Source organism: Phyllostomus discolor, chromosome 9 (assembly GCF_004126475.2).
Source record: "Phyllostomus discolor isolate MPI-MPIP mPhyDis1 chromosome 9, mPhyDis1.pri.v3, whole genome shotgun sequence".
In the NCBI taxonomy this organism is placed as follows: Eukaryota; Metazoa; Chordata; class Mammalia; order Chiroptera; family Phyllostomidae; genus Phyllostomus; species Phyllostomus discolor.
In genome coordinates, this window is record NC_040911.2 from 96,166,573 (window position 1) to 96,193,349 (window position 26,777).

The following is a 26,777-nucleotide window of genomic DNA, read 5'->3' on the forward strand; positions in this document are numbered from 1 at the left end:
CTCTGGAAGGAACCAAAGCCTCACCTGTAATCTAAAATCCTAGGTAGGCTTTTTAACTTGGATGTAAAACCTGAAAATACAGTCATTGAAAAAATTTTTGGTTTGAAGGCATTGGGCAGTTAGATACTTTTGGTAATTTGAGGTCTGAGGAATCAGTCAGCCAGAGCCATGTCGCAAGCCATCAGGATAGACATACGGATTCTTTTGTGCAAAGCGTTTCACGCATATTTCTTCTGGTTGTTGACAGAAATACTGCTGACGTCTACACCAGGACCTCCAAAGATCACTGTACAAATGACACTGCACTAGGATTATTGGGAGTGAAGAGTCGTCATTCTAGGCACCTGTTTTTGAAGAAAGGACCAGCTTTGAATCTCCATCAAGGGTATTCCAAGTGATGTCATTTGACTAGGACTGGATTTGAAAAGCTGAAGCGTGATACCTACCTTTTTCTTTTTCCCTCCTAATGTGTCATGGTATTCAAAAGAGTTTTGGCATTCTACCTGTTACGGATATGATTCTGGAGGTAACGGAGTGTTAGTAATCACAAGACTCTCTGTCCCTTCTGTCTGCCTGGCTGTCCAGTCATTCAGATAAGAGTAGGTGGGACATGGAACAGAGAACATTGGAAAAATCAAGAGATTAGAAAATCTGGTTTCTCTAGTTGCAGTAATGGAGGAAGAGCATCGTCCAGCCTTCATTTGTGTCTGGCACCACCAGGTGGTTCTCTCCCATAGGGTTGGAATTTCTGCATTTTCTTCCTTTAATGATAGTGTTGAGTTGCTCCAACTCTGTTCTTGGTTGACCTGGGCCTTAGCTAGGATTTTCATTTGCCCCTAACGTTTTGTCATACTTCACCTCCAGGAATTCCTTCATGTCAAATGGCTTTGTAGAAGGGAAAGTGAGATGACAGTATTTAACTGCAGCAGTAGCAAATTTTCACATGCTAATGTGCCGCCGAGTGCACTTTATTTAGAATGTAGTGGATAAATGCAATATTCTTGAGGTCTTGAGGAATGATGAACCACATTCCTGGTTTTTGTCTAATCTGTTGGATAAGAACTGTGATTTTCTTGTTGTTGAAAGTGCTGGTGTCACCCTTTGCCTATATGGTAGAGCAATAATGCTTTTGGAGAATAAACTGCAGAAAACCCAAGGCCAGGTACTGCATTCTGAATCAGAATTTTGCAGTGTTTCTGTGAATAGATTTTCTCTTGTAAATATGACCTTTAAAATATTATATTATGTAAAATATGTACATACCTTTTTTGTAGGTCACAACAACTCATTTTTATAGAGTTTGTGAAGTTAAATATTTAACATTGTTGATTTCAGTAAGCTCAGTGTGGTGAGGTTACAAACAGAAGAGACGTCCCTGGATTTTGTGGCCTGGGGGAAGGGACAGAGGTCCAAAGCTCTCCCTTCCCTCCAGCCTTAGAGGCCTCGCTCTTTTCAGTCTCTTAACCTAAAAGCTTTTTAAAGAGATCATTTGTTTAGATGTAGACATTTAAATTTTTTAAAAAAATTCTTCTACCAGAACTAAGCACTTTGTTAATTTTGAGGGAAAGAATAAACATGGGGAAAATAAACTTTGAAAAAAAGTGTCAAGAACTTAAAAAGATCAAGCAATTCGATTTAAAAAAGAGTCTTGGAATTTAAGCAGTCCATAAATTAAACAATAGTAATTAATTTTTTTAAATTAAATGTGGGATCTTTCTGTCTATTTGAGGATTGTGCTAAGGTTTGGGCTACTGGGACCTGAATCCCACGTTGAGCTCCCAGGAGCAGAATCCTTGATGTGTGGTCTCTGGTGTCTGCTCAGCCGTCTCGTCGTTCACTAACGTGTTGCTTTCACCATCCTTGAGAACGAGAGTAGTGTCCTGGTTATCTCTTAGGGACTCGGTCCCAGGAAGTCAGTTTTGCGTGATTCAGAGCTACAGCTTGAGTGCCTTCGCACTCACTCCCTCTGCTCCTTCAGCCCCCGTCTGCTGTCACTTCTCCCTGACACTTGTTCTGGTCAGCTGGGGATAGGATAAAAAGATGGTGTAATTCCCTGTGTCTGCTTTAGTTAATTAGGTTGAAACAATTGAACGAAATTGGGTTTTTGTAGTAGCTATGAATTTCAAATGTCTCAGCTAGCTTCGGCGTCATTTCCTAGCAATAAGTGAGAGCCAGTTAATTTTTATTTCATATACATGAAGCTAATCTTTCTAGGTGCCTCTGAAGGTAAGATCATTTAATTTCTTTGACTTGCTTATAAATGAGTGAAATCTGTATTTCCAGAACCACCACTGGAGTGGATTTGAGTCTGACACCCCCTCCCCGCCTGCCCCATTAAAAATGAATCTAAGATTGTAAATCCATCAGCTTCCATGAAACAGCCTGTCCTTTTCAGATAGCATGGCCTCCTGTCTGCAGAGGGACGGAGCGGAGTCAGAGCGCCTGCCTTCGCAGACAGCTGTGCCGGGGGCGTCGGACCTTCTCGTTCAGTCTGGTGTGCGCGGGGAGAGAGAATGGTGCTCTTACTTTTCCTGACTTTCAGAAATTAAAGTTTTATGATCCTTTCCCTTGGTCCTGGTTCCATGCTAACTGAAAGGCAGCAGCATCCCTTTTTATATGACAAACATGTTTATTATAAGTTTTTATATTTTCTACGTGTTCACTTTATTGGTACAAACTTAAAGTTTTTATTTTTCTTTTAATAGGTGCAGTCTTTCAGATAATTTGTTTTTAACCTTTACTGCCCTTTTATCTTTTTTGGATAATTCTTTGTACTCCTGCTGCCTACCTCTCCTCTCCCCCTCCCCCCACTTTTTTAAACCTTGATATCTGTTGGGTGAACAGTATAAGTAATCTTTTCTCTGCTTTTAGAATGTGAGATATTTCCAGTATACCTACTTTTTTGCTGAATCCAAAGATAAAGATATATATATTTTTTAAAGATCAAAATGATATAAAGGGGATAATAGGTTTCTTCCTTTAAAAAAGCAAATAGAAATGGTTAATGTTCATATTATGATGCCATTTTCTAAATTGTGCATCTTGATGGGAAGGTGTAAATATCAATCACCAGGACTGCTTAAGCATATTTGCCAAGGTGAGTTGGGGGTATAGGGGGTGAGGAACTGTAGAACATAATTAATTGGCTTGCTGTCCTAGAAGTTCTTTGATCCAGAGATGCAGCTGGAAAGTAGTAGAATGCATTGCCAGTTACCCATATGCCTGTCCAGTTCCCTTTTTATTTGCAGAAGCCATGAGTTTTGTTCACAAGTGGGAAATTCATAGCGAAACCTCTAGGATCCATGAGATCTCCTGCTGCTGCGAGGAGTGGGCGTGGCTGCTCAGCCCCGAGGCAGACTGTTTAATAATGCGCAGGGTGTTGTTTTTCCTTCTCTCTCTCTTTCTTCTTTCTTCTTTCTTTCTGATGTATGGGATTTTGAAGAAGATGGAAATGTCATTCTGAGAGCAATATTTAAATTCTCAGGAATTGACTTACAGTATTGAGAATGAATTCAATTTCAATCAAGTTTACATTAAATGTTGCTTTTTAAAAATCTAAATCATTCTGTACACCACAAAGACTCCAGACCACGTGGGATAACTTATGAGATGGTTGTGTGGTAAGCTATGACTGTTTCGCCGATCATTTTGGGTGTCATTGTAAATAAAGGTTTCTATTTAAAATTGAAGCCTAAGAGCTTGCTTTATTTATTTCTTTTAAAAAAAAATCCCATTGGATTAAGAGTAAAAAATAAAAAAAGGTTAAGGGCTCTTATTTCAAATAATTATAGCGGTTTCTGTGATGTTAAAGAAATCCTCCCCCCCCCAATGCCTTTTATTGTCTGTAGCAACAGAAACAGCAAAACTGGAGATTATACTCTGAAAACATGTTCCAAAAAGAAACCTTGAAAACATGGCACTGTAGTTAACAAAGGTGAGTGCTTAGGGGTCATCTGTTCAATGAGGAGTGTACTGGACTAGTCGATGGCTGACGTTCCTCCTGTTTCTCCCATTCCCGCATTTTGACAGCTACCTTTACCGGGTTACACTACCTGGGACACAGAAGGGCCAGTGAATCGCTGTGCATCTCACACATTTTAAAAGGTCCCAAAGCTGGTGTAACGTGAGACTTACCTGTGAAGTCCCTGAAATGCGGTAAATTTTAGTCATTAATTTATAATTATCCCCCCATAGGTTTTTAAGTCCAAGGTGTCCCCTTCAAAAAAGGTATTGACTTTTGTAGTGTCTTGATTTTTTTTAAGAAAGCAAACTAAAAATCTCTCAAGGATGGCCTTTTACAAAATGTCAAGGGTTACCTCATACCAACCGCTGGTCATTGGCTGGAGTTTTGAACCTTGTTTGACAGTACTTAAGACTACAAAATTTCTTTACAAATACAATTTCATTAAAACTTGGGACGTACATGAACTTCATTTCTTTTCAGTACTTGAAAAGACAATACTTTTGGGAGACAGAACGAAAGAATGGTGGGAGAAACGGAGTCTGGTCAGGTGCAGAAAGGCCCACACTGCAAGGGCTTTTCTCCCACCTGTCCAGTGAGTGTTCACTGGCGCCACCACTCTTGAAAACGGGGTCTCCTCGTCGCTGGGCTCCCCTGAAAGTTCCGCACTGGTTACATGTAGCGAGTCGCGTATATACAGTGAAGTCAGTTACTTCGCGGGCAGCCGGGGGGCAGTGCTAGGCGAGCGTCACGCCGCTTGTGCTAGCGGCTCCCGGTCGGACTGGGCTCCTTCCCAGCGCCTGCACGTGGCCTCTGTCCTGCTGCTTAGTTCTTCTCCGTGACAGACCGGAAGGAAGGTGAGAGGATTGAAACAGGGTTGTTCTTCCCCTATGACTTAGAAAAATTCCAGTGTCTTTCCACCCTTTGGGGAAATTGCCAAAAAAAAAAATTATAATGTTTTTTTCCTCTTGTGAACCTCTCGGAGAGGGTTAGTGGTGACTTTCTGACATGAAATGCATTTTGTGTAGCTGGTGAGGTATAATCCAAAGCAAAAGCAGGGGCAGAAACGGACTTCCCGAAGCATCGCACGCCACTCCTGGCGGTCCTCTTCCAGACTTTGCCCTGTTAACTCAAAGCAGGGTCTGTCTCGCAGGCCTCCTGGCTGACAGCGCAGGTCTGCTTGAAGTCATACAGGGGTTTGCACTGTCTGTACAGCCAGACGTTGCCTCTGCCGTGGGAGGTCCGCCGCAGGCTGCTTAGCCTTCCCAGCCTTCCCACAGTTGTCCCCTGTGGAACAAAGCAGACTCACCTCAGTATCTGAGTATCAGGCTGCTTACAGATTGCTTCATCGGTCCTACAGCTGAGTAAGCTTTGCTGCGAGGATGTGGCTGCTGAGAAGGCGTATTTCTAGGTCCCTCAGAACGGGCTTGCTACCGCCTAGTCACCTAGTCTGTCCGTTACCGGCAAAGGTGGCGTTTAAAGGTAGGGGTAGAATAGTGGCCAAGGAGAATGCGAGGTGTGAAAATCATGTGCCTTTACTCTGGAAGCACCCAAGACATGCTTAGTTGACCCATTATTATGGTCCCATTCAAGCTGCACAGGTTTCTATGCACATAAAGAAACCAGGAGGCCAGAAGTTGCAAATGGGAGCTCACCAAGGGGTTTTGTTTCTCTGCATGGCAGCTTAATTGAAAATCAGCTCCCAGTGTTAAAAAATTTCACATATTTGAGTCGCGGGGTTTTCCTGATGGATTAGAGGATTCAAACGATTTCAAACGGCAGTGTACTCATGCCGTTCTCTTTAGACTAGAGGTGGCCTTTCTGTGTCGCCAGTCTCTCAGCCCCCTGCCAGCCTCTGTTGGCACTGGAGTTTGTAGCAGGGACGTTGTGGGAGCCATTTATAATGGGGCCGCTCTGCGGATGTTACGGACCAGGTCCTTCCGCAGCCACAGCCTGCAAGGTGTCTGGCAGTTACGACACTTAAGTGCTTCTCAACCTCTAAGGAATACCTTGAGTTTACAGGCACAGATTATTGTGTAGAGAACAACAGTGTATACAGGCAAGTTATTAATCTAAAACATGAAATGTACAAAGTGTGTTATTTACAGGAAAGACATTACCACTTCCCCCCTGTGTTACAGGAACAGATGAGAGTAATGCATAGGAACTGGCATGCACACAGACAGCCTTGGCAAAGCGGAGCAAGCCGGGACCAGGGCTCTGTTTGCAAACTGATTCCTCAACTCACAGTGATTTGGAAGAAGGTCTCTTCATTTCTGGCCACTTTCGACGCTGAAACTGCCTATGTGTTCAAGTGTCAAAAGGAGAAGGAGTGTTAACCATCACCAAAGAAAGAAAAAGTCACCCCCAAAGAACACTACAAAGAATGTCTCTCTGGTGACCCCTATCCCTGGTGGGTGATCCAGGCCCTTGGCAGACCAGACAGAGGGCAAGTCTCAACCTAGCACGTGTGACCTCGGGGGTGGGACCGAAGAAGGATGGGCCTAGACACGAGGGACCGACCCCGGGCTTTAGAAACAAAAGCGAATACCTGTATTGCTCGTAGCTTCCTCCATCTTTAAGTCCTAAACGAGAGAGATGAACAAAATGGAAACAATTTAGGGTATACGTGCAATGACAAACTTCCTAACTGCCCTTTTTTCTGTCTTTCAACCCCTTGGGCATTTCGTCCCTCATGATGTTGACAGGGTTCCCCGGGCAGGTAGAGTGCACTGAAGGAGGAGTGAGCTTCCTTCCAGTAGCCTTGTAGGTCACCCACACCGGAGCGTCACCTCTCCAGTCTCAGGGCCCTGGCGCGTTCACTCAACACTGACTTCGGTCGCGGTGGGGGAGGCAGACACGGGCATGAACACCTGTGCTACAGGGGATGAAACCAAGGGCCCTGAGAGAGGCGGGGTGGTGGGGAGAGCTGGGTCTTGTTCTTGGCGAGTGTCCGAGAAGCTGCAGCAGTGTGACCAAGAGTGTGGACTTGGGAGCCGGCCGACCCGGTCACTGAGGACGAGCAGGTGCGCCTCAGAGGCCGCCACTGGGTTGTCACTGAGGCGTCCGAGGCTCTCAGCACAGCAGCTGGCACAGAGTGATTAGTAAGCGGTGGCACTTAGGGTCCTAAAAGCAGCCCTTGGTGGGTGTTAGGAAGGTGATATTTTAGCCACTAGGGAGACTTCATCAACTTCCGCTGATTCTGGGTTCCCTTTTCCGACTAGACATGGCCTCCAAAACTCCTAACTGTGGTGACCCTGCTGGGTTACAGGCCCCGTGTTGGGGCACCCACTCACCCAGGTCCATGTTCCGCGTCCGGGGGTTACACTGCTTGTAACCCTTGCAACTCCTCAGCTCCATGAGCTGCACGTGCAGCTGGTTGAGGACGTCCCTGTCCAGTGTGTTCACCGCGTTCATCAGCTGGGCGGGGAAAAGGTGGGGTATCAACAAGGTGAGTGGAGGGAGCACCGTCCTCTGTGCTGCCAACCGGGGGACTGCCCTCAGGCAGGCTGGGGGTAGCAGGCGCTACGGGGCTCATAACTTCTGCTTCTGCCAGAGCTGAGAGTTTGGGACAGTTTCAACCGCTTTTTGTCTCTCAGGCCACCAGGCTCGCTCTCTGTGAGAGTAAGGAAAAAAACCCCCTTCTGCACTTAACATTGGACTGCGGGAGCCACTGGTCAGGAGACCGACCAAGCTTGGAGAGAAGCCCTTCTCAGCCCTGCGGTTTTAAGCAGCCTTCAGCCCCGGTCCCTCCGTTCCTCGTCACTGGGAAGCCGCCGTCACTGGGTGATGGGGTGGAGAGAGTGACCTGGGTCCCTGCCTAGCCTGGGAGGTCCCAGTGCCTGAGTAACCTGCGTGCCCTGCCACGCCCTTTAGTAAAATACGGGGGTGACCCACCTAAGGAGAAAGATGGGCAGAACAGACCATAGAAATAGCATTTAAAGGTAGATTTCACGTAAAGCTCGTCAGCCTTTTCTTACAACACTGGAGACTGGGCCAGTGCGAGGGCCACGCCACTGAGAAGCTGTGGGGCTGAGGCGCAGTGGTGGCCGCCTGTTGTAGACGGGACACGCTCCACTCAGCACAGGCTCCGTGGCTCCTGTGTGTCTTGTGGGCCCCCAGCCATCGCGTGTGTGTTCAGGTGCCTTAACCTACGGAAGCACTTAGGAAGGCACCTGGCACACAGTGAGTGCTGCGTGAGTGTCGGCGGTTCTCCCTGTAGGCCCCCAGGGCACAGGGCTTGGTCTGGCCCGGCCCCAAGGACCTCCACGGTCTAGGGGTCTTCACAAGTCCCCACACAGCCTGCTGTGGTTTAACCTTGCCAGGGAAGAGGCAGCGAGGGGTGACTGCACGTGGAGTCCCCAAGTTCTCGGAGGCTCCCCGACTCACTTCTGGCTGAGGGACTTGGTACATGTACTGATTCCTTGGGTGGGGGGCCCTAACTGGCAGCACGCCCCCCTTCTCCAGGGCGGGTTGTCCGTACCTGGTAGGGGTCTGTGTTGAGATCGAAGTACTCGAGGAAGCCGGTGGCAAATTCACAGAAGAGGAAGTTGTGGGTCTCGTTGATTGTCCTCATGCACCAGTACGTGTTGTTGTTGGCGCTGGTGCAGGCGCAGAAGGGCCCCACTGCCAAGGGAACAGAGGGCACGCCCTGAGTGTGCCTGCCGGAACTCCTGTCCGGGACGGTCCCCGGAGCCAGTTCCTGTGGGGAGCGCTTGTTGACCCCCGCTGTTGTCAGGGAGCCTGTTCCTGCAAGGCCTGCAGGGACTGGCAAGCTGGGGGCGAGGGGGGCGCCCTGGAGAAACCCTTCTTGCCCAGCCTGCCCCATGCCTGCCCCGGGCCGGCTCACGTGTCCAGAGAGGTGCAGTCTGCCAGTGCTGGTTGTCGTGGGTAAAGCACGTGAGGCCCGGCATGCTGCACGTGTCATTGTTCTGCAGTCGTTTCAGCAGCTTGCGAAGCTTCTTCTTGCGCTTCTGCTCCCGCAGCAGCCACACCTTGTCCTTCTCCTGCAGCCCCTTCCTATGGGGACACAGGGCCACACCTCTCTGGGCTCCTCACCTTGGAGTCTCCTAGTGATCAAGGACCCTGAGCCTCTGCTCTTCCTGCCAGAGAGCTGTGGACACAGCACTACAGGGGTCCCAAAGAGAAGAACCGTTGCCACAAGAGTCCCACTGCAGGTCTGAGGCAGCACAAAGGTGGAGAATTCGAGGCTGCTGGGACTCCTGCTCACACTGCGGTTTCTTGGGCCTGTGTTCTGCCCTGCGTGTTGAGGTTGCAGTAACCCCCTGCAGTCACACGGGGGCGCCTGGAGACCTCAGTGTTGATCAGGGAGTCAGACCTCTGCTAGGACTGCCCCAGACTTCACAGGGAAGGGGCCAGGCCTGCTTTTCCTTGCTTGTGTTAGGTTAAGGAGGAGATGCCTCTGCATCTCTCCCCGGGACCTTAAGCTGCCTTACCTGAAAGGATGCAGACTGGAGCCTTTGTGCTTGAGTCGGCCTTTGTGCTGGGTGTAGTAACTGTAACAGACCCCAAACCCCAGGTTTCGGAAACTGCTTATAGGGTGACTCCCGGGTGGGTGCAGACTGTGGTTCCCTGGGACCCCGTCCCTCTTTCTGATGCAGTTCCGGGAAGGGTGTTACCCCAGGGTGGCAGCGTCCTGCCAGCCTCGTTCCTTCCTGCAGGGGTGAGCTGGGAGCCCCTAGCTGAAGGCTCGGGCCAGACAGAGAAGGTTGGGGTGGGCGGAAGTTAGCTAGGAGCTGGGCCTGGCTTTGTGTGGCTTCAGCCTCAGCATCCCCGGATGGCTGTCCCCAGGCCCCCACCCACCTCATGCTTGGTCAAGGGCAGCCCCGAGAGGACCCGTGTTTGCAAGCCCCTTCCGGGAAGGTAGCAGAGATGCCACAGCTGGGCTTTGGTATAGTCGCCACATGGGACGTTCATTGTAAATAAAACTCTAGATTTAGTTCCTCAGTTTCACTGCCACATTTTAAGTGTTTAATAGCCACACGTGGCCACCCTCCTGGACAGGAGATACGGCCCTTCCCATCCTCACGGAAGTTCCATCGGACAGTGTTGACCTCGAGCTCATCCCCAGGGCCAGGGCCTCATGGGCTGTTTCCCCAAGGGCAGGCGGCAGAGGCCTCTTCCCTCCTGGGAGCCAGCCCCCCACCTGTCAGCGGTGTGTGAGCCCCAGCGTCTGGCTGGCCACCTGGGGGGCAGTGACATGTGCCCGGTGGCTGACAGTGGGGATGGGAATGACTGATTTTTTTTAGCCCCAAGGGAGCAGAGATATAAAAGTAACAAAGTCGTCACAGAGGGGATGCTGTGTCCCCGGGAGTGGCCCTGCAGGACTGCTGGGGGCCTTCCTGGCCTCCCTTGCTTCCTCCTCACCTGACTTTGTGACAGTCACATTCTTCCGGTCGTTTTTTCTTCAGGTGACCTCGGACTTCCCTCAGGTTCTTAATTTTATTCTGGAGGGTTTCGATCTGGGTGGGGGGTGGAAAGGCAAGGAGGCCGTGAAACTCCCGGGCTGGGGAAGGAGGGGTGGGCTGGCGGAGCCCCTCCACGGCCCACACCTGTGGGCACTGAGGGCGTTCCCTGGCTCCACCTGAAAGCAATGAGGCTCCAGCAAAGAATAACCTGCGAGTCATGTTCCTTGAGTCCTGTCCTGCTTGGGACCCAGCTGCACCCACTGAGGACTTAAATACCCCCGCCCCGCCTCCCCCAGCCAGGCTTGTTGAAAGGACAAAATGGGGTGTGATGTGACCGAGCTGGCCTGCTGGACAGGTGCTCCTGGCCCTGGGTCCAGGCTCTGTGGGGGCCTCACTTCACTGCCAGTGTGGCTGGGGGCCCCGCCAAGTATGTGGTGGTGAGACCCTGCTCCCTGCCCAGACCCCGTCACCTCGTGGTCAATGTGCAGCTTGTGGTCCTTCCAGGCCTGCAGGGACTTGTACAGGTCCAGGTCACACTGGACCGTGTCGTTCTCCAGGATGTAGCACCTGCTCGAAAGAAGGGACTGTGTGGGGCCCTGAGAGGTGTGGGAGCCCCGGCCAAGGCCTGGCCTGTCCCTTTCCCCCCAGCCTCCGCCTGGGCTCTCACCGGTGTGTGACTTTAATGGGGTTGGGAGCTGACGGGTCCGGAAGGCCTCCAGTGCCACTGAAGTCCCCACCGTCCTTGTCGTCCTGGTCCCGAGGGGCCCCCGGCCAGTACCGCTTGGTCAGGTTGCGGGGCTGGGAGGCCTCGTCCAGGGTTATGTGGTGCACCTCGCCGCCCACCTCGATGGCCACGGAGCGGACGGAGCGGTTGCGGACGTAGCTGGCCTTGTACTCTGTGGGCGTCCGAGGGGTGGCTCAGTCAGGAGGGCGTGGGAGGCTCCCCGGGCGGCAGACCCTCAGTCTGGGCGGGGCAGCGCTCCCATCGGGAGGCTCCGTGTAGCCTGCCACCTGGGAGGCAGCGCCTGCTCCCAGCGGGAAGGGCCTCAAGGTGATTTAACTGGAGTCCCAGCTGCACCCACTGAGGGAGGCTTGGTGAGGAACTGAAGTCCCAGGGCTGGGAAGGAATCAGCTTAGATCGTCTCAAGGAAGAGCTATGACTGGGTAAACCAACTGGTCCGCCCACACAGCGGCATAGTTGGCCGTAAAGGGATGGAGCAGTAACGCACGCTGCAGCGCGGACGGATGCCGAGAACTCGGTGCCGTGCGGGAGAGCCCAGACACGCAAGGTCTATTGTGGGCGTCTGGATGGAATACCCAAAACAGGCAGCGACGCTGAAACCCAACGCAAAGCAGTGGCTGCCACAGAACGTGGGAGGGGGTGACGGGGGTTCCTTCGGGGCCATGGAAGTGTTTTCAGACCTAGAGGTGGTGGTTGCGCTGCACCGTGAGTATATTGAGTGCTGCTGCTGAATTGTACACTTTCAAGTTGTAAAAATGGTAGACTGTATTTTCTGTGAACTCGACTTCAGTTTAAAGAAAGAAAAAAGTAGCCCTGGCTGGCGTAGCTCAGTGGATTGAGCGTGGGCTGCAAACCAAAGCATTGCAGGTTTGATTCCCAGTCAGGGCACATGCCTGGGTTGCAGGCCATGACCCCCAGCAACCGCACATTGATGTTTCTCTCTCTCTCTTTCTCCCTCCCTTCCCTCTCTAAAAATAAATATAATCTAAAAAGAAATCCAAATATTTTTTTTAAAAGAAAAAAGTAAAGTGGGTATAAGAACACTAAGGAGATTGACTCAGTAATCAGGAGACTGACAAAATGGAAGTCCAGGACCAGACGGTTTCACTGGTGAATTCTACCAAACAGAAGAACCAAACGTCCAAAAAGAAGAGGAAGGAGCGCTTCTAGGCTCGTTTTACGAGGCCGACATTACTCTGGGGGGGAGAGGGGAGGGGGAGGGGGAAGGGGAGGGGAGGGGGAGGGGGAGGGGGAAGGGGAGGGGAGGGGGAAGGGGAGGGGGAGGGGGAGGGGGAGGGGGAAGGGGAGGGAACTGTCTAGTTGCAGGCCAGTATCCCTGAGGAACACAGAATGCAAGAATCCTCAGCAAAACATTAGCAAACCGAATTCAATGACACATTGAGAGAACCTCACACCAGGATGACGCGGGACTTAGTCCAGGGATGCAAGGATGGTGACGCTCAGCAAACCCATGCGATACACACGCCACGTGAACAAAATGAGCAATAAAGACCACAGGATCTCAAAAGATACAGAAAAAACCACTGGACTGAATCCAGTCTCCATTTATGATTAAAACTGTCTGATAAGGGGTTCCCATAGAAAAAATGCATAAAGATTTATATAAGTGAAGAGCAAAAATGCGATCTGACTTAGAAAACAGGCAGAGGGTCTGAACAGACGTTTTTCCAATGACGACACACAGACTGCCGGCAGGTGCTGGAGCTCGTACTCAGCATCGCCGACCGTCAGGGAAATGCAAACCCAAACCACAGCTTACGCTCGTTACAGTGGTTCTCATCAAACGAGTGTCGGCGAGCCTGTGGAGGGAAGGGAGCGCCCGTGCACGGCTGGTGGGAAGGGGATCGGTGCAGCCGCCACGGAAAACAGTACAGAGGTTCCCCCCCAAAATGGAAACTAGAACAGCCACGTGACCTGGCAGTCCCACGTCGCAATGTCTATCCGAAGGAAAACGAAAAGGTCCCACGCCCCCACGTTCCCTGCAGCAGCATTTACCATAGCCAACACCCAGAGGCAGCCCAGGTGTCCACGGATGGCTGAGCAGGGGAGGGAGATGTGGTCCTACGTATATGCATACGGTGGGATATTCACAACTCAGCCATAGGGAGGAAACCCTGCCATTTACAGCATGACGGACCTGGAGGCATCCTACTAAGTGAAGTCGGTCAGACAGAGAAAGACACACTCTGTGATCTCGCTTATGTGTGGAATTAAAAACACACACACCTCACAAAACCAAAAAACCTGAGGTCACAGATATAGAGAACAGACTGGAAGGTTGCCAGAGGAGGGGGATGGGGAAGAAAGGGGAAATGGGGACAATGCATGAAGGGGGTCAGGAGGTGTATGGACTCCTAGTTATAAAATCTTGTACATCCTGGCTGGTGTAGCTCAGTGGATTGAGTGCAGGCTGCGAACCAAAGTGTCTCAGGTTCGATACCCAGTCAGGGTACATGCCTGGGTTGCAGGCCAAGACCCCCAGCAACCGCACATTGATGTTTCTCTCTCTCTATCTCCCTCCCTTCCCTCTCTAAAAAGAAATAAATAAAATCTTAAAAAAAAATCTCGGACATGCAGTGTGGCGGCCACAGTAACACCGGGTATTATGTATTTGTGCGTGGTGACAGGTGCTAACTGGGCTCATCGTGGTGATCATTTTGCAGCCTATACAAATACTGAATCATCATGGTGTACACCTGAAACTAATCGAATATTCGTCAATTATACCACAATAAGACACAAAAAACAAAGCCTATCGATTTTAGCTGGGGGAAATAAAAAGCCAGGCAGCTCCTCCTTCTGGATAGAAGAGGGAGCGGCTGGGGGAGGTCGCTCAGCCCCCTGAGTCCCGGCTGCCCCAGCTGGGAGCTGGGAGCTGGCAGCGGCTCTCCACCAGGCCCAGGCGGGCCCTGTTTCTGAATGAGCTCAGCTGCTGAAAACAGGGCATGCCGGCTGAAGTCAGAGCTCAGGCTTCCTGCGTCTTCTAATAAAGGATGAATTAGATCAGATTGCCAACATTAAGGAAAGAGGGGGCGGGCGGTCACGTAGGTGAGCGAATTTCCAGGCTCTGAAGAGGAGCGGGTGTGCCTGCCCACCTGGGTCCGCGGGCCCGCACAGGTGTCCCTGCCAGGAGCTGACGCACCGCCCCACCCACTCCTTTGTGCTTTGAAACTCTGCAGGCTTCACTCAGGTCTGGCCCCTGCACGCACTGAGTCCTTTACCACCCGCTGCCCTAAATGTCCACCTTTTAAAGAGAAGGGCCTGGAGCTGGCCCCCGCCCGGGTTTGTTTGGCTCTGTCTGACCACCAAGAGATGACCGTAGCTCGAGGACTGACTGGAGGCCAGGGGTGTGGCACCCAGAGAGGAAGGGACCCCTGCTCCCGTGTGGCTCAGGGCCCCAGGGCCCAGCCATGCTGCCCGGTCTGTTGGGACAGCTGTTGGCGTCTCTCATTTCTCAGGCTCGTCGGATCACAGGATCCAGGGCCTAGGTCCAGGAGAGGCATCGCCTCTTCGGCAAAGCCACAGGCCTTCTTGACTCTGGGCCGCTTTCTCCTGGGCTTTTTCCTCCCTGACTTCAGTCTCCCTAAAGCCACAGGGCCGGGCCCCTGGTGCGCACACAGTGCTGAGTCCCCGGTGCATTTCCTGTGGGAGCAGGTCACCTGCTCAAGAGGCCATGAACTAGATCGACCTCCCCCCCCCCCCCCCCGCCCCTCTCTGCTCCTTTGTGTTTCTTGCTCGGGAGCCAGTTGCCTGGTCTCTTCCCACCCTCCACCCCCAGCCACAAACCCAGGGGGCCCCAAACTATCTGGCCTTCTGCCTGACGCTGTCATGAAGCCAGTCTCCCCCACGCCTGGGGCTGTTTTCTTGCCATGGAGACCGTGTAGCCTGCAAGGCCTCACATATTGACCCTCGGACCCTCCGCAGAAGAGGCCGGCCGAGTGCCTGTGTAAAAACCTCTCCCCGGACTGGGGCCACACCACTCGCTCTCCGAGTCACCCTAGCTGTCCCCGTTTCCAGGGCCCCTGAAGAGTCCCCCCTCCCGCACGTCCTGGGAAGGGGGCTGCTTAACCCAGTGGCCAAGAGCTCAGGCTCTGGACTCCGATGCAACTCCTGAGCCAAGGTGCGACCACCACAGACCGTGAGCCATGGTCTCAGGACGGTGCCTGCCTTACCAGGCTGTCTGGAGGGGGACACGCAGCAGAACCGATATGTTTCCGGCACCCGGTGTGGCACGGAGCCGCTGGTCTGTGGCTACGAGGGCCCCTGTGGCTGTGAAGTCCTTGCCCAAGGCCACACCCTGGGCCTACCCCGCCCTGCCCCCAGGGCCGAGAAGCCCTGTGCGGCCTGGCCTGTTCCCGGGGGCGCCGGGAGCCCCGGCGCCTTTGTGCTTCCTCCTCCCCCACCCCGCCTGTTCCTGCTCCACCCTCGGCTCTGGTGTAAATGACGACCGACCACCCGCTCCAGAGTGGCCGCCTTCTCCACCCGGTCATGCCCCCGTCTCATTTCCTCCATGCATCTTCCACCGAGGGGAAATGGGACCGTCCCGTGCTGTTCACTGGCTTGCACCTTGTCTTGCCCATGAGGTCCGCTCAGTGTCTCCTTCGACCCTGTCACCTCAGCTTCCGGCGGGGCTCGCAGATTGTTAGGAGAAGTGAATAAACACCAGCCCCCTGGGCCCATCCCCAGAACCCTAATCACCTCTTCCCGGTCCGGCTGGCTCTGCCCGGCCTGCCGGGGCTGGTGCTGCTCCAGGCCGGGGCTTCTCAACCTCAAAACCAGTGATGGGGGGCTGGGTAAACCTTCGTTGTGGGGGACGGACCCGTGCCTTGCAGGGTATCCAGAGTGCCCACAGCTTCCGCTCACTAGGTGCGAGGCGCACGCCCACCCCCACGCGGTCACGCCAGCCGGAAATGTCCCCACACTGCCCAGCGTCCCCCGGGGGGTCGAGATCAGCCCCAGTCTGGAACCCCAGCTCCAGGCCAGCTGCTCAGAGAGGAAGGACAGAGAGCGTCTCGCTGGCAGCACTCACCGGCAGGGGGAACGGTACTGGGCCAGCAGACGGGGCCCACACCCCCACGCTGGCCGTGTGACCCCATCTTTCCTGTCTGTCCTGAGAGTGGCCGCCTGCTCTGCCCCTGGGTGGCTGTGCGGTGCACGTGGCCTTGATGCTACCCCGTCGTCCCCAGACGAGGGCTTGGGTGCAGCTGAGTCTCGGCTACTCGGGTGCCTTTCCTTCCCTCCACGCGTTAACAGGGAAAGACAAGGCTTAATTGAGTCGTACGTCCTCGTGTTATTTAAAGATCATCCTCTGTGCTGCGTGTGGAAGCAAGGGGGTGTTTAGCTGTGCGATTCAATCTAGAAACCAGTCATTGTACTTGCTAAAAAAAGATTAGCTCAGGAGTTCCCACGCGGCCTGTGAAGAAACACAACGGGGGCCCATCCCTGGGGAAGTGCCGCTGAGGCGACGCCTGGCCACTAGGGGCAGACTCAGCCCAGAGGCGTGGCATCCACGGACAGAAGGCAGGGTGGTGGCTGCCAGGGGCTGGGGACGGGTGGTGGGGGGTTCATGTTTACTGGGGACAGAGTGTCAGCTTTGCAACATGGAAAGAGCTCTGGGGATGGCCGGCGGGGACCATCACACAACAGGGAGGATGCACCTAAGGCCACTGAACTCGATACTTAAAAATGGATAAGATGCTAAATATTATCTTACGTATATGTTGCCACTGTTTTTAAAAAAAAACTAAAATCTCTAACGGGGCTTTGGCGCTCCTTGAGTCGGGGCAGCGTGGGAAACTGCCCGGCTTTAGAGGGGACACTTCCGGTCAGCTGACCAGGTCACCCCAAGTCCTAGCTCCCAGAGATCCCTCTTTCCCGGGGATGCTGAGCTCGCAGTGGGGCTGTGACTAGCCTGGGGTGACAGCTGAGTCTTCCAGTCACGTCCGGAGGACGTCCCCCACCCCCAAACACTCTGCCCGCTGGCTCTCTGACAGGCTGCCCTCCTTCAGCCCCTGAGGGGTGGGGGGGTGGGGTGTGAGGCTCAGGCAGCCTCTTCAGCAGGGCTGGGTGCCTTTCTCCCCCCAGAATGCCGTCTGCTACCTGCACTGTGTCCTCTTGCGTCCCCGAGAACACCGAACCAGCGCACGGACCGCTGCTCCTAGGGGAGACCTGGGGTCCGGTTCCCGTGAGCCTCTGGCCCCACGACCTTGTTTACGGGGATTTCTGTTTAAGGGCAGCTTATTTGGTACACGTGGCTGATTCCTTAACATCGAACTCCCGGCCGACAGAGCTGCACCTCGGGTCTGCCCAAGCTTCTCTAGCCCACGTGTCTTCTCCATGAGGCACGCCCAGCCTCCCTGCACGTGGGAACGGGACACGGTAGTTCTGCAGGGTGCCGGGGCGGGGGTTGGGGGGCTGTGTCAGATGGCGAAACCCCCGGGAAAGGTGCACAGATGTGAACGGACGGGCACCTGGGCAGAGCGTGAAGCTGGGACGAGGGAGACCAAGCATCTCCTTGCCCAGCCTCGGCTGGGGACCCAGCACCCGGGCGGCTCAGAGTTTCTGGCCATGGCATGTGCCTACGAGCGACCCAGAAAGCGTCTTAAGCGGTGACCTGGGGACTACAGAGAGATTTCAGGGAAGCCCGTGAACTTGCAAACATGGACTCCACGAGTAAGGGGGTCGGCCCCGTCGGCCCCCGCCACGGGCCTCCCAGTCACTTCCAGAGCCCGAGCCAGCCCCCTGCAACATGGGTGTCTGGTCCCAGTCGCTGAGGCTCCTTGTGGGGCTCGCGGCCAGCCCCCTGCGGGCCCCCATCCAGCCCATGGACATGCGGCTCCAGCGGCAGGGGTGGCCGCCTGACAACACTCGCCTGATCTCAGCTCCTCTGCTCAAACCCTCGGGTGGCTGCGTGTCCCAGAGGAAGGGCCCTGTGACCCCTCCCCCTGCAACACTCCCCCCCACCACAACCCTCACAGCCCCCAGCGCTCACACTGCCTCCCCTCTGCATCCCCGCCCTTCCCCACTGGACCGGGAGGGTCATCAGGGGCTTCACTGTGTCCCCAGCTCCCCGGCCTTGGGTCTGTGGAGTTATTTAAGTGAACAAATGGGGTGACCCAGGGACCACCACCCCGCCCCCCAGCTGGAACCGCCCAGGTCGCCCCACTCACTCTTCTTGAAGAGCTTTTTCCGGCGTCCGGCCAGGCTGAGCTGCTCGTCCCCGCCGCCGCCGCCGCCGTCACAGGCGCAGGCCTCGCTGCCCTGCCCGTAGTACTTGGGCACCAGGTTGGACAGGGCTCTGCTGCTGGGCCGCGCCGGGCCCTTGCACTTGTGCAGCTTCAGCGTCCCCGTGGCGTCCTCCACACACTGCCACTTCTGCAAGGCACGGCAGGGGCCTCAGGCCGCGAGGCGCGGCCAGCCGGCCCGTCCACATCCCCCGCTGCCACCCCCGTCCACCCCGAGACGCCTCTCTTCTGCCCCCGCAGGGACACGGGCTCTGAGAGAACTTCCTTCCTGGGACTGTATGCTCATAGACAGATGTCGACGGGATGAGAGACACCAAGGGGGACACTGCGTGACCCTGGCTGAGGGAGAGCCCCAGGCACGGGAGGCACTGCGAGGCAGGGAACAGGTGCAGCGGGAGTGAGACAGCCAGCGGCACCTGGGGGTGGCTCGGCCAGCAGGGCCGGGACCGCAGCCCTCCCCCCGTGGGTGCACAGCTGGGACGGGGGCCCCGGAGGCCCTAGGGCTGCAGGTCCCAGGGCTCTGGACCGGGACCGATGCCTCCCCAGCTGGCCTGTGCCCCAAACCCCACCCCTCCAGTGCTCTTCCCGCTTGGGCTAAGCAGCGTGCTCTGGTGGGCTGCTCCGAGGACGCAGACACCGGCCCCAGACGGCCTGACCCTGACCCTGGGGCACAGCGTTTGACGACAATCCCGGGGGGGGGGGGACAGAGGCCCCCTGGCCTCATCGGCTCTTCCTTGTCGCTCAGAACAGAAATCAGAACCAGTTGTGGGCTCTCGGCACAAACCCGAGGCCGAGCTCCCCCCCACCCCGCGAGCATCAGTGCTGTGTGTGCACGGCACTCAAGGCTGCCGCCCTGGTGCCTGGAACAGTGCCCGGCAGCACAGGCGCGCAGCGAAGGCTGCTGCAAGGACGCAGGGCAACCTGCAGCTCTCTAGCCTCCCGCTGGGGTCCCTCTTTACAAGACCATGCCCCCAGCCCCCTCCAGAGCCCGTCTCGGCCTCCCGGGCCTCAGAAGAGCCTTGTTCAGACTCCCTCAAACTTCAGTCAGTCTTTGCTCTCTCTAAAGTGCTATCAAGGTTACAATTTCCTTAATATTTCTTTTGAAATCAACTCACTTTTGAAAACCTGAATTGATGTCAAAAGGCAATGTGCTGTGACACCTATGCATGGACACTCGGCCTGGAAGAGGCGCCTGCAGAAGGGACTCCGACAGAGGCAGTTACTGAACTTCCTCAGGGCCACGCGGAGGCCAGCCGAGTCCCCGTCCAAGAGGGGTTGGAGCTAAAGACACGCCCGTCCCCGCGGGAGACTTCCCCTCTGACGTGGCCAGACTGACAGGGGGCTGAGAAAGACACCGCTTTCTGGGCGTCACCAGTATCCCCTCGCCTCACCCTGGGTGCTGCACCTGTCGGCAAAACACCACCCCCGGGGGCTCCGGCCTCGCTGGCCCCGCCGGCCCAGTGCAGTGGGCTGAGGGGCAGACCGGGCCCCTGTCTGCAGGGCCCTGTGGCGCCTGGCCCCGGGGCCGCAGCTGCGCCTGCTCACCTGCCCCAGCTGCTCGCACGCCGTCTGGTACTCGGCCCGCTGGCACAGGTCCTTCACGCGCTGGTACTTGGGCAGGGAGTTCTCCTGGGCGTCCACCTTGTCACTGTCCCTCTTGTGCAGCAGTTTGCTGTGGGGCGGAGAGTGGGACACGGGGCTGGCCTGTCGGCTCCGGGGGAGCGCGCGGGTCCAGCCTGGCCGTGTCTGCGGATTGTTCAGAGACTTAAGAAGCGGGGATCTCGGAAGAAACCTCCCAGATGGCATGAGTTGGCAATAGACTAGAAAAGGGTGTGCAGGCGGCGGCCAACATGTGGCCTCCAGATGCGGATTCTGTGTCAACCGCAGGGACAGCGCACGGCTTCTGTGTCTAGTTCCCACGGGCTCCCAGTCACTGTCGGAAGGTGGGACAATAACATTCTCCCTCCTTCCCCGACAGTGAGATCTTCATTTTTTATTTTTTTCTTTTTACCCTCACCCGAGGGCATGTTTTCATTGCTTTTAGAGAGACAGGAGGGGAGAGAGAAACACCGATTGGTTGCCGCCTGTATGCGCCCGGACTGGGGATCGAACCCACAGCCTGGGTATGCGCTCTGACCAAGAATCGAACCTGCAACCTTTTGGCTACGGGATGACACTCCAGCTGACCGAGTCACCTGGCCAGGGGCCGCACAATGAGATGTTTAATACCATGGGTGCAGGGGGGGCTGCCAGGAGCTGCTTGGGATGGTCGGGGTCCTTGGGTGTCGCTCAGCTCAAATGCCCTGGGCGTCTCCTCGGGGCCCAGCACTCACCCTCTCTCCACTAGGAAGGAGTCTCGCCAGACCCTCATCTTCTTTTTCAAGTGAAACCTAGGGAAGAAAGCGCACCTCCGTGTTCCCATCAGTGTGGGCACCTCCCATGACCCCGGCCCCTTCTCCCGGAAGCAGGATGATGCCCAGAGCAGCCTTGCTCAGTTCACAACCGGCACGGACCCCAGGGCCCCAGGGGAGGACAGGTGAGCTGGGCCACGGGAAAGGCTTTGCCGCCCACACCCTCTGCCCCGGCGGGCCTCACCTTCCCAGAGACTCGTGTCTGGAGGCACGTGGGCAGAGGCGACTAGGTCAAGGCCACATGCAGCCACGTGTGCACACGCCTGTGCCCCCCAGGAAGCCCAGCAACCCCCCAGTGTTGGGGCAGGTGGCCCCCTCTCCGGCCAGCACCAGAAAGAGTGGCCGCCCTCACTTCGGTGACCTACACTGTGTTTTCTGGATTTCGGAGCAGGATTTCCTTCGGCCCTTCACGGTTGGGTTTGTGCGACGTGAGTGCACTTTTCACGCCGTGTCCCTCTCCCAGACAGGGGCTCAGGCTGACGGGCAGCTTCCACCCTGCACCCCGCCCCCAGGGATTCTGGCTCCCCACCCAGAGTCTCTGCTCCCCAAACCTCCCCAGTTCACACCCTTCCAGCCTATAAAGCCTCACAGTCGGAGGGAGGAGGCTCAGCGAAGGTGGCCCCCCACAGGGCAGTCAGATGTGGATGGACAGTGCCCATCAGGGCAGGACCGTCTGAGCTGCGGGAGGTGCGAGTCTGGGTTGCAACAATCAGCTCTCTGGGGCTGTGGCCCCAGCAGGCAGTTACAGTGTTGGCCACCAGATGTCGCTCCTGCCACACCAGTGGCTCCATCTCCCTGCTTTCCCACCCTGGCCAGGCTCAGTTCACCTTCCCACCTGCTTGTGCTTTGCTCACCATCCCTGTTCCCTTCCCGGCCTCCGTCTGGCATGGAAGGCACAGAGTGTGGCGATGGGGATTCTGCCTCCAGTCTGGAGTCTGCACGCTGGACTCGGAGCCAGACTTGCCCAGAGACCTCCGACATGTCAGTCACTCAACCTCTCGGGGACTCAGTTTCCAGACTGGTGAAGGGGGAGCAGGACGATGCTTGCCCCTCCGGGTTACCATGACGATCAAAACAATAAAGCCCCCTGCCAAGCGCTGAGACAGGGCCTGGCAAACGGGAAGTGCTTCCTGAGTGTTCATCCCTGTTGTTGTTGTTTCACATTTCACACAAAGTAGGGCCTGCAACTGGCCGCTCTGGCCACATTCCAGATGGGAAGCGGGCACCTCAGAGGGGCAACCCTCCTCTCCCACGGTGGAGGAGTGGTCGGAACGAGGGACCCTGGAACCCCAGCTCCTCACTCTCGGAGTCACACCCCCTCCTCAGACCGACACGGTTTGGCCCCAAGTTCACGCAGTGCGGGGAGCCCAGCACCCCACCCCCTCCTCACCGATTCACCGGCCGCTCCGTGTCCAGCAGCTTCAGGATGGATTTCCCGTCCATATCCGAGGGGATGTCCAGACCGGCGATGTCCAGGATGGTGGGGGCCAGGTCGATGTTGAGGACGATGTGGGGATTCCTGCGGGAGGGGGGCAGAGAGACCAGACTCGGCCACCTGAGCAGGGAGGGGCGCTCTGCCTCCCTCCCTCGGGAGAGGGGGCGGCTGGAGGGACAGAGGTCGTCGGGGGCATGGGCCCTGGAGGTGGGAGGCTGGAGGCTGTGATGGCACCACTCCCTGTATCTCAGCCCTCAGTGGCCCCTGTGGCTCAGTTCACCTGAACCGTGCCCCTCTCCCCCCCCCCCTGCACCCCAGACACACCACGGGGGCTGCAAGGAGTCTCAGGCCACACCTGACCTCTACGCAGCTGTTTCTTCTGCCAGGAATGCCCTCCTTGCCCCCCACAGTCTGAACAAAGTGCGCCCATCTTTAAGAGCTACCCCAACCCCAGGCCGTCCCTGGCCCGGGTGCGGTCCCTGCCTGACAGGCCAGGCACAGTCTGGCCTCAGAGCCTTTGCTCTCCCTGCCAGAATGTTCCTCCTCCAGGTGCCAGTGTAGCACATTCCCTCCCTCAGTCCCTTCGGTTCTCTGCTCCACAGGGAGCCTGCGAGACTCCACGGGGCCCGAGGTCCCCGCCCTCTGGTGTTCACGCCTTTGCGTGATCTGTCCCTGAGGTTGGGCCAAACCAACAGAATATGGCAAAGGTGGCGGATGTGACTCCACGGTTATGTTACGTGATACATGACCCTGTCTTGCCAGCCATGCCTCCCTCACCTCTCAAACCCACCCCCAGCAAGGGCATTTGGTGAACAGTCGGGGGGTGGGGTGGGCAGGCTGTGTGAGCTCAAGTCCCCTCATGCACTTGCACAACCTCGTGAGCAGGGAAGCGGGACGCACGAGCCGAGACAGGCCAGCGTCAGCCAGTCTCCAGCTGCTGTTCAAACCACTGTTTGGCTTCCTGAGCCAGATGGCTGCAAGGCACGGTGACTCTGCTGCCACAAGGGAAAAGCCTGCCTGAGAGTGAAGTTAGTTCAGAGGAAGCAGGGCGGAGAAATGGAAAATGAGAGCTTCCCCATGTCACAGTGTGACTGCTGGATCCAGCCATACCTGAAGCCAGACATAGGCTTGGACTTCCCAGCTACTTTAGTTGCTGCACTCCTTTTATCTTTAGTCTCATCCAGTTGGATGGTCGTTTCTGCTTGCAGCCAAAGGAGTCCTGGCTGACTGACCTCCTGCGTGTCTTTGGCCCCCAACCTGACGTTAGCACTCTCTCTGTTGTGTCCATGTGGGTTGTTTTGGGTCCTTGGAACCGGGTCACAGACTGAGGCTGACCAAACCCCTAATGGCAGTGCTTGCAGAGCCCTTCAGGGGTCACCTTCTTTCTATTTACCAGGGTGACTCAAGGTTACTGAGAGGCTGACAGGCGGACAGGAGCAGGGACTCCCTCCTTCACATGTGCCCTCAGGCCGCTTGACCTCTCTGGGCCTCGGTTTCCTCCGGCAGGAAAGGGCGAGGCTGTGGAGCACAGGCGCACACCTGGGTGCAGAGAGCTCAGACCTGGCCTGAAGAGTGACCGCTGCTGCATAAACCAGTGGTTGTTGCAGCGATGATTACAGGTGGGGACCCCGAGACCAGGGCCAGGGCGGGAGTTGATGAGGGGGCACAGGAAGAGGGGGCCCGGCTGGGCCGGGCTCTGGGGATTGTCACCAGGCGTCCAAGGTGGCAGGATTATCTTGGTTCCCGAAGGGCGTGTGGCCCACACCCTGTCAGTGCCTGTGGGTGTCCCGTCTGGACTCTGGGCTCAGAGGGCAGTCAGACGGATTGAGCGACTTAAGAGCATTTATCTGCGTTTCGAAAACCTGTTGAGTTGGTGTCCACAGCATCCCTGTGGACCTGAAGAAGTGGCTTCTACCTCTCCCTGCCCGTGACATGTTTTCCGTTTTTTTTCTGTCAGAACATGTCATCTCAACGGTGAACCCTTGGAGAAGGCTGGCCAAGGGTCACATGGCCCTTGAGGAAGGACAGCAGGGGAGACGGCTTCCCTTTGTGCCACTGCCTGAGCTGGCTCAGCCCATCCCCCGAATCCCTGGTCCCTTCCCGGAGGTGGCGGGATTCCTCCCCACAACCGGCAGACTGCGGGGCGCCCAGCCAGACGGAAAGCAGGGCGGCAGTCCCACCTGCTGGCGGCGGCACACGGGCCAGCTCCCCGGTGCCCTGGCCCCCCGCCCGCCACAGGCCTTCTGTTTGCACAGGTGCGAACGGCCCCTGGCCTCTCCTTCCCGACAATCGTATAAACGCATCTGAACCCACTCCGAGACCAGACCCCTGTTTTGCTTGGCACCGAGGTTCACCTGCGAACACGGGAGTCTCCCGGGCGAGGCTCGGGCTGCACAGTGGCAGAGGCAGCGCCTGCTTCTTGCCTGTCTGGTGCCTGTGGGTGGAGCCTAGAGGCCTCAGGGGGCGGGGCGGGGGGCACACTTACAGCGAGCCAGCCTCCACGTTGGGGCCCCGCACGTAGAACGGGACCCTGATGTCGAACTCATACGGCATGGACTTGCCCTTCACCAGGCCGAACTGGCCGATGTGGTAGCCGTGGTCGGCGGTGTACACGATGTAGGTGTTGTCCAGCTCGCCTGTCTCCACCAGCATGTTGTAGATCTGCGAGCGACAGAGGACGGCAGGTGAGGGTGCGGGGGGGGGGGGGGGGACACGGTGGGGGGACGGACAGAGGGCTGGCCCCACCTGCTCGCTCCCCAGCTGACGGGAACCTAGGTCTCAGGCCACGTCCCCTCTCCACACAGCCCCTGGGGCTGTCCCACTGACAACTGCAGCCTCCCCACGGCCGGTCACCTTCTGTCCCCTTACTCCTCCTCACAGCGGTCCTCACCGTCCGCCCCCTGCTTTAGCGCCAATGTCAGCCCCATGGGGGGGGGTTCCTGTCCCTCAGCAGGTGCTGGTGAGTGAATGAAACCGACTGTGGCGGGAGCCTGTGACCCACCATGCTCCAACGGAGCCTTCCGGGGTGCTGCTGGCCACATCAATTTCCACCCCCTCCCACATGCGGCCACCAGCTGCGTGTGGCTACTGGGCACTGCTGAGCGGTCAGTGTGACTGAGGAACTGAGTTCCCAACTGCATTGCATTTTAACGAATATAAACAGCTGTGGATACACGAGGTGTATGGTGTGCACCCACGCAGTGGACTGTTAGTAGTAAAAAGGAACGGCATTCTCCTATCGGCCACCAGGCAGGTGAGCCTGGGAAACATCCCACTGATGAAAGTAGCTGGTCACAAAAGGCCGCACTCTGTGTGCCCTGTTCACGTGAAATGCCCGCGTGACGAGATGTGGAGACATGGGGGTGGGGGCTTGGCGGGGCGGGCAAGGCTGCGGGCTTTCTTCTTGGGGTGACGGCAATGCCCTGGAGGTGACTATGGCACCGCCCACACACGTCTGCGGGTGCGTCGACCCGCGGGCTGTGCCCTATAACTGGGTGAGCCGCATGCACGGGAACTTCACCTCCACAAAGCTGCTGGAGAGTGTGAACAGTGGCCACGGGTGACCGTCACAGTGAACAGGACGGAGCAGAGCTTGGGGCTCCGTTTCCTGAAGGCAGGGGTGGCCTGGGCCACCCAGAGCCGCTCTCCCCAGGCCCCTGCGCGCTGACACACGTGGGGGAGGGCGGAAGGCGGAAGGCGGAAGGCGGAGGGCGGGGCTGGGCAGGGCGGCCTACCGTCTCCATGGAGTCGTCCACGGACATGAGGGTCTGCAGCCGCTTCCGCTGCAGCATGTTGGTGAACTGCATGTGGATGGGCTTCATGGGCCCCGTGTAGCGCATGATCCAGTGCTTGTCGGGGTTGGGCGCGTAGTTGTAGCTCGGCGTGCTGGCGGCAGGACACAGGCGCAGGTCAGCCCGGAGGGTGCCGGGGCCCCCCCAGCCCGCCCAGGCCACAAGGGGGCGCCCGCCCTGCGCCCTGTCTGCTGCTCAGCATGAGACGCCCCCGCCTGGGGGCAAGTGGGAGCCGGCGTCAGGGCCTCCACTACACGCTAGGTCGGCATTTCTCCACGCGTGGAGTGGCCGCACGGGAAGACCTCGGGAGGTGCCGTGTTAAATGAGCCGCAAACTCAAAGTCCTCCCCGTTCCAGCTCTCTCAGCACAGCCGGACGTCAAGGCCAAAGTCTCAGCCTGGTGTCCGTCTTCCTTGAACACCTGTCTGGAATGGGCTCGTTTTTCTTTTTAAAGGAGAGAGGCTCCCGCGTGGGGCCTCCAGCAGGCGCAGCACCCACTGGGACGGCATTTCCTTTCCAGTTCCCTTGGGGAGATGGCGAGAGACGGTTGCCACAGTGAAGGTGTGCCCTGCCGAATTAATTGCCTTTTGCAATAGATAGATTCTGGTTCCAAAAAGGGAAACTGATTAAAAATTGAACAGCTAAAAGCTGAGCACGCACGGCCGACGTTGTGAGGATGGGGCCTGCGTTTGGGGCCTGCCACGTCCTAGGACTTCGCTGGCACAATTATTCTTCTGGATGCACC

General features: G+C 56.4%; 2 protein-coding genes across 15 annotated transcripts in view; one reads left to right on the forward strand and one right to left on the reverse strand.

Annotated features, from left to right (window-relative positions):
* The window catches only part of NCOA3 (nuclear receptor coactivator 3), a 96,571-nt gene extending 92,882 nt beyond the window's left edge, over nt 1-3,689 (forward strand). For 12 of the 14 annotated variants that reach the window (XM_036009934.1, XM_036009940.1, XM_036009941.1 and 9 more), the window contains one exon: nt 248-3,689. In XM_036009934.1, coding sequence (XP_035865827.1) covers nt 248-259 — 12 coding nt within the window. In that variant the 3' untranslated portion in view covers nt 260-3,689. The remainder of the gene's footprint in view (nt 1-247) is intronic. The other 2 variants (XM_028524719.2, XM_028524720.2) reach the window with 1 other exon arrangement.
* Nucleotides 3,690-4,200: 511 nt separating this feature from the next.
* Nucleotides 4,201-26,777, reverse strand: part of SULF2 (sulfatase 2) — a 99,778-nt gene continuing 77,201 nt past the window's right edge. The window contains exons 6-21 of the mRNA XM_028524722.2: nt 25,977-26,127; nt 24,728-24,903; nt 22,198-22,326; nt 20,730-20,786; nt 19,942-20,068; nt 18,322-18,526; nt 11,057-11,285; nt 10,860-10,956; nt 10,349-10,443; nt 9,418-9,477; nt 8,811-8,980; nt 8,445-8,587; nt 7,258-7,381; nt 6,513-6,546; nt 6,210-6,263; nt 4,201-5,248 (exon numbers count right to left, since the gene is read on the reverse strand). Coding sequence (XP_028380523.1) covers nt 5,218-5,248; nt 6,210-6,263; nt 6,513-6,546; nt 7,258-7,381; nt 8,445-8,587; nt 8,811-8,980; nt 9,418-9,477; nt 10,349-10,443; nt 10,860-10,956; nt 11,057-11,285; nt 18,322-18,526; nt 19,942-20,068; nt 20,730-20,786; nt 22,198-22,326; nt 24,728-24,903; nt 25,977-26,127 — 1,882 coding nt within the window. The 3' untranslated portion in view covers nt 4,201-5,217. The remainder of the gene's footprint in view (nt 5,249-6,209; nt 6,264-6,512; nt 6,547-7,257; nt 7,382-8,444; nt 8,588-8,810; nt 8,981-9,417; nt 9,478-10,348; nt 10,444-10,859; nt 10,957-11,056; nt 11,286-18,321; nt 18,527-19,941; nt 20,069-20,729; nt 20,787-22,197; nt 22,327-24,727; nt 24,904-25,976; nt 26,128-26,777) is intronic.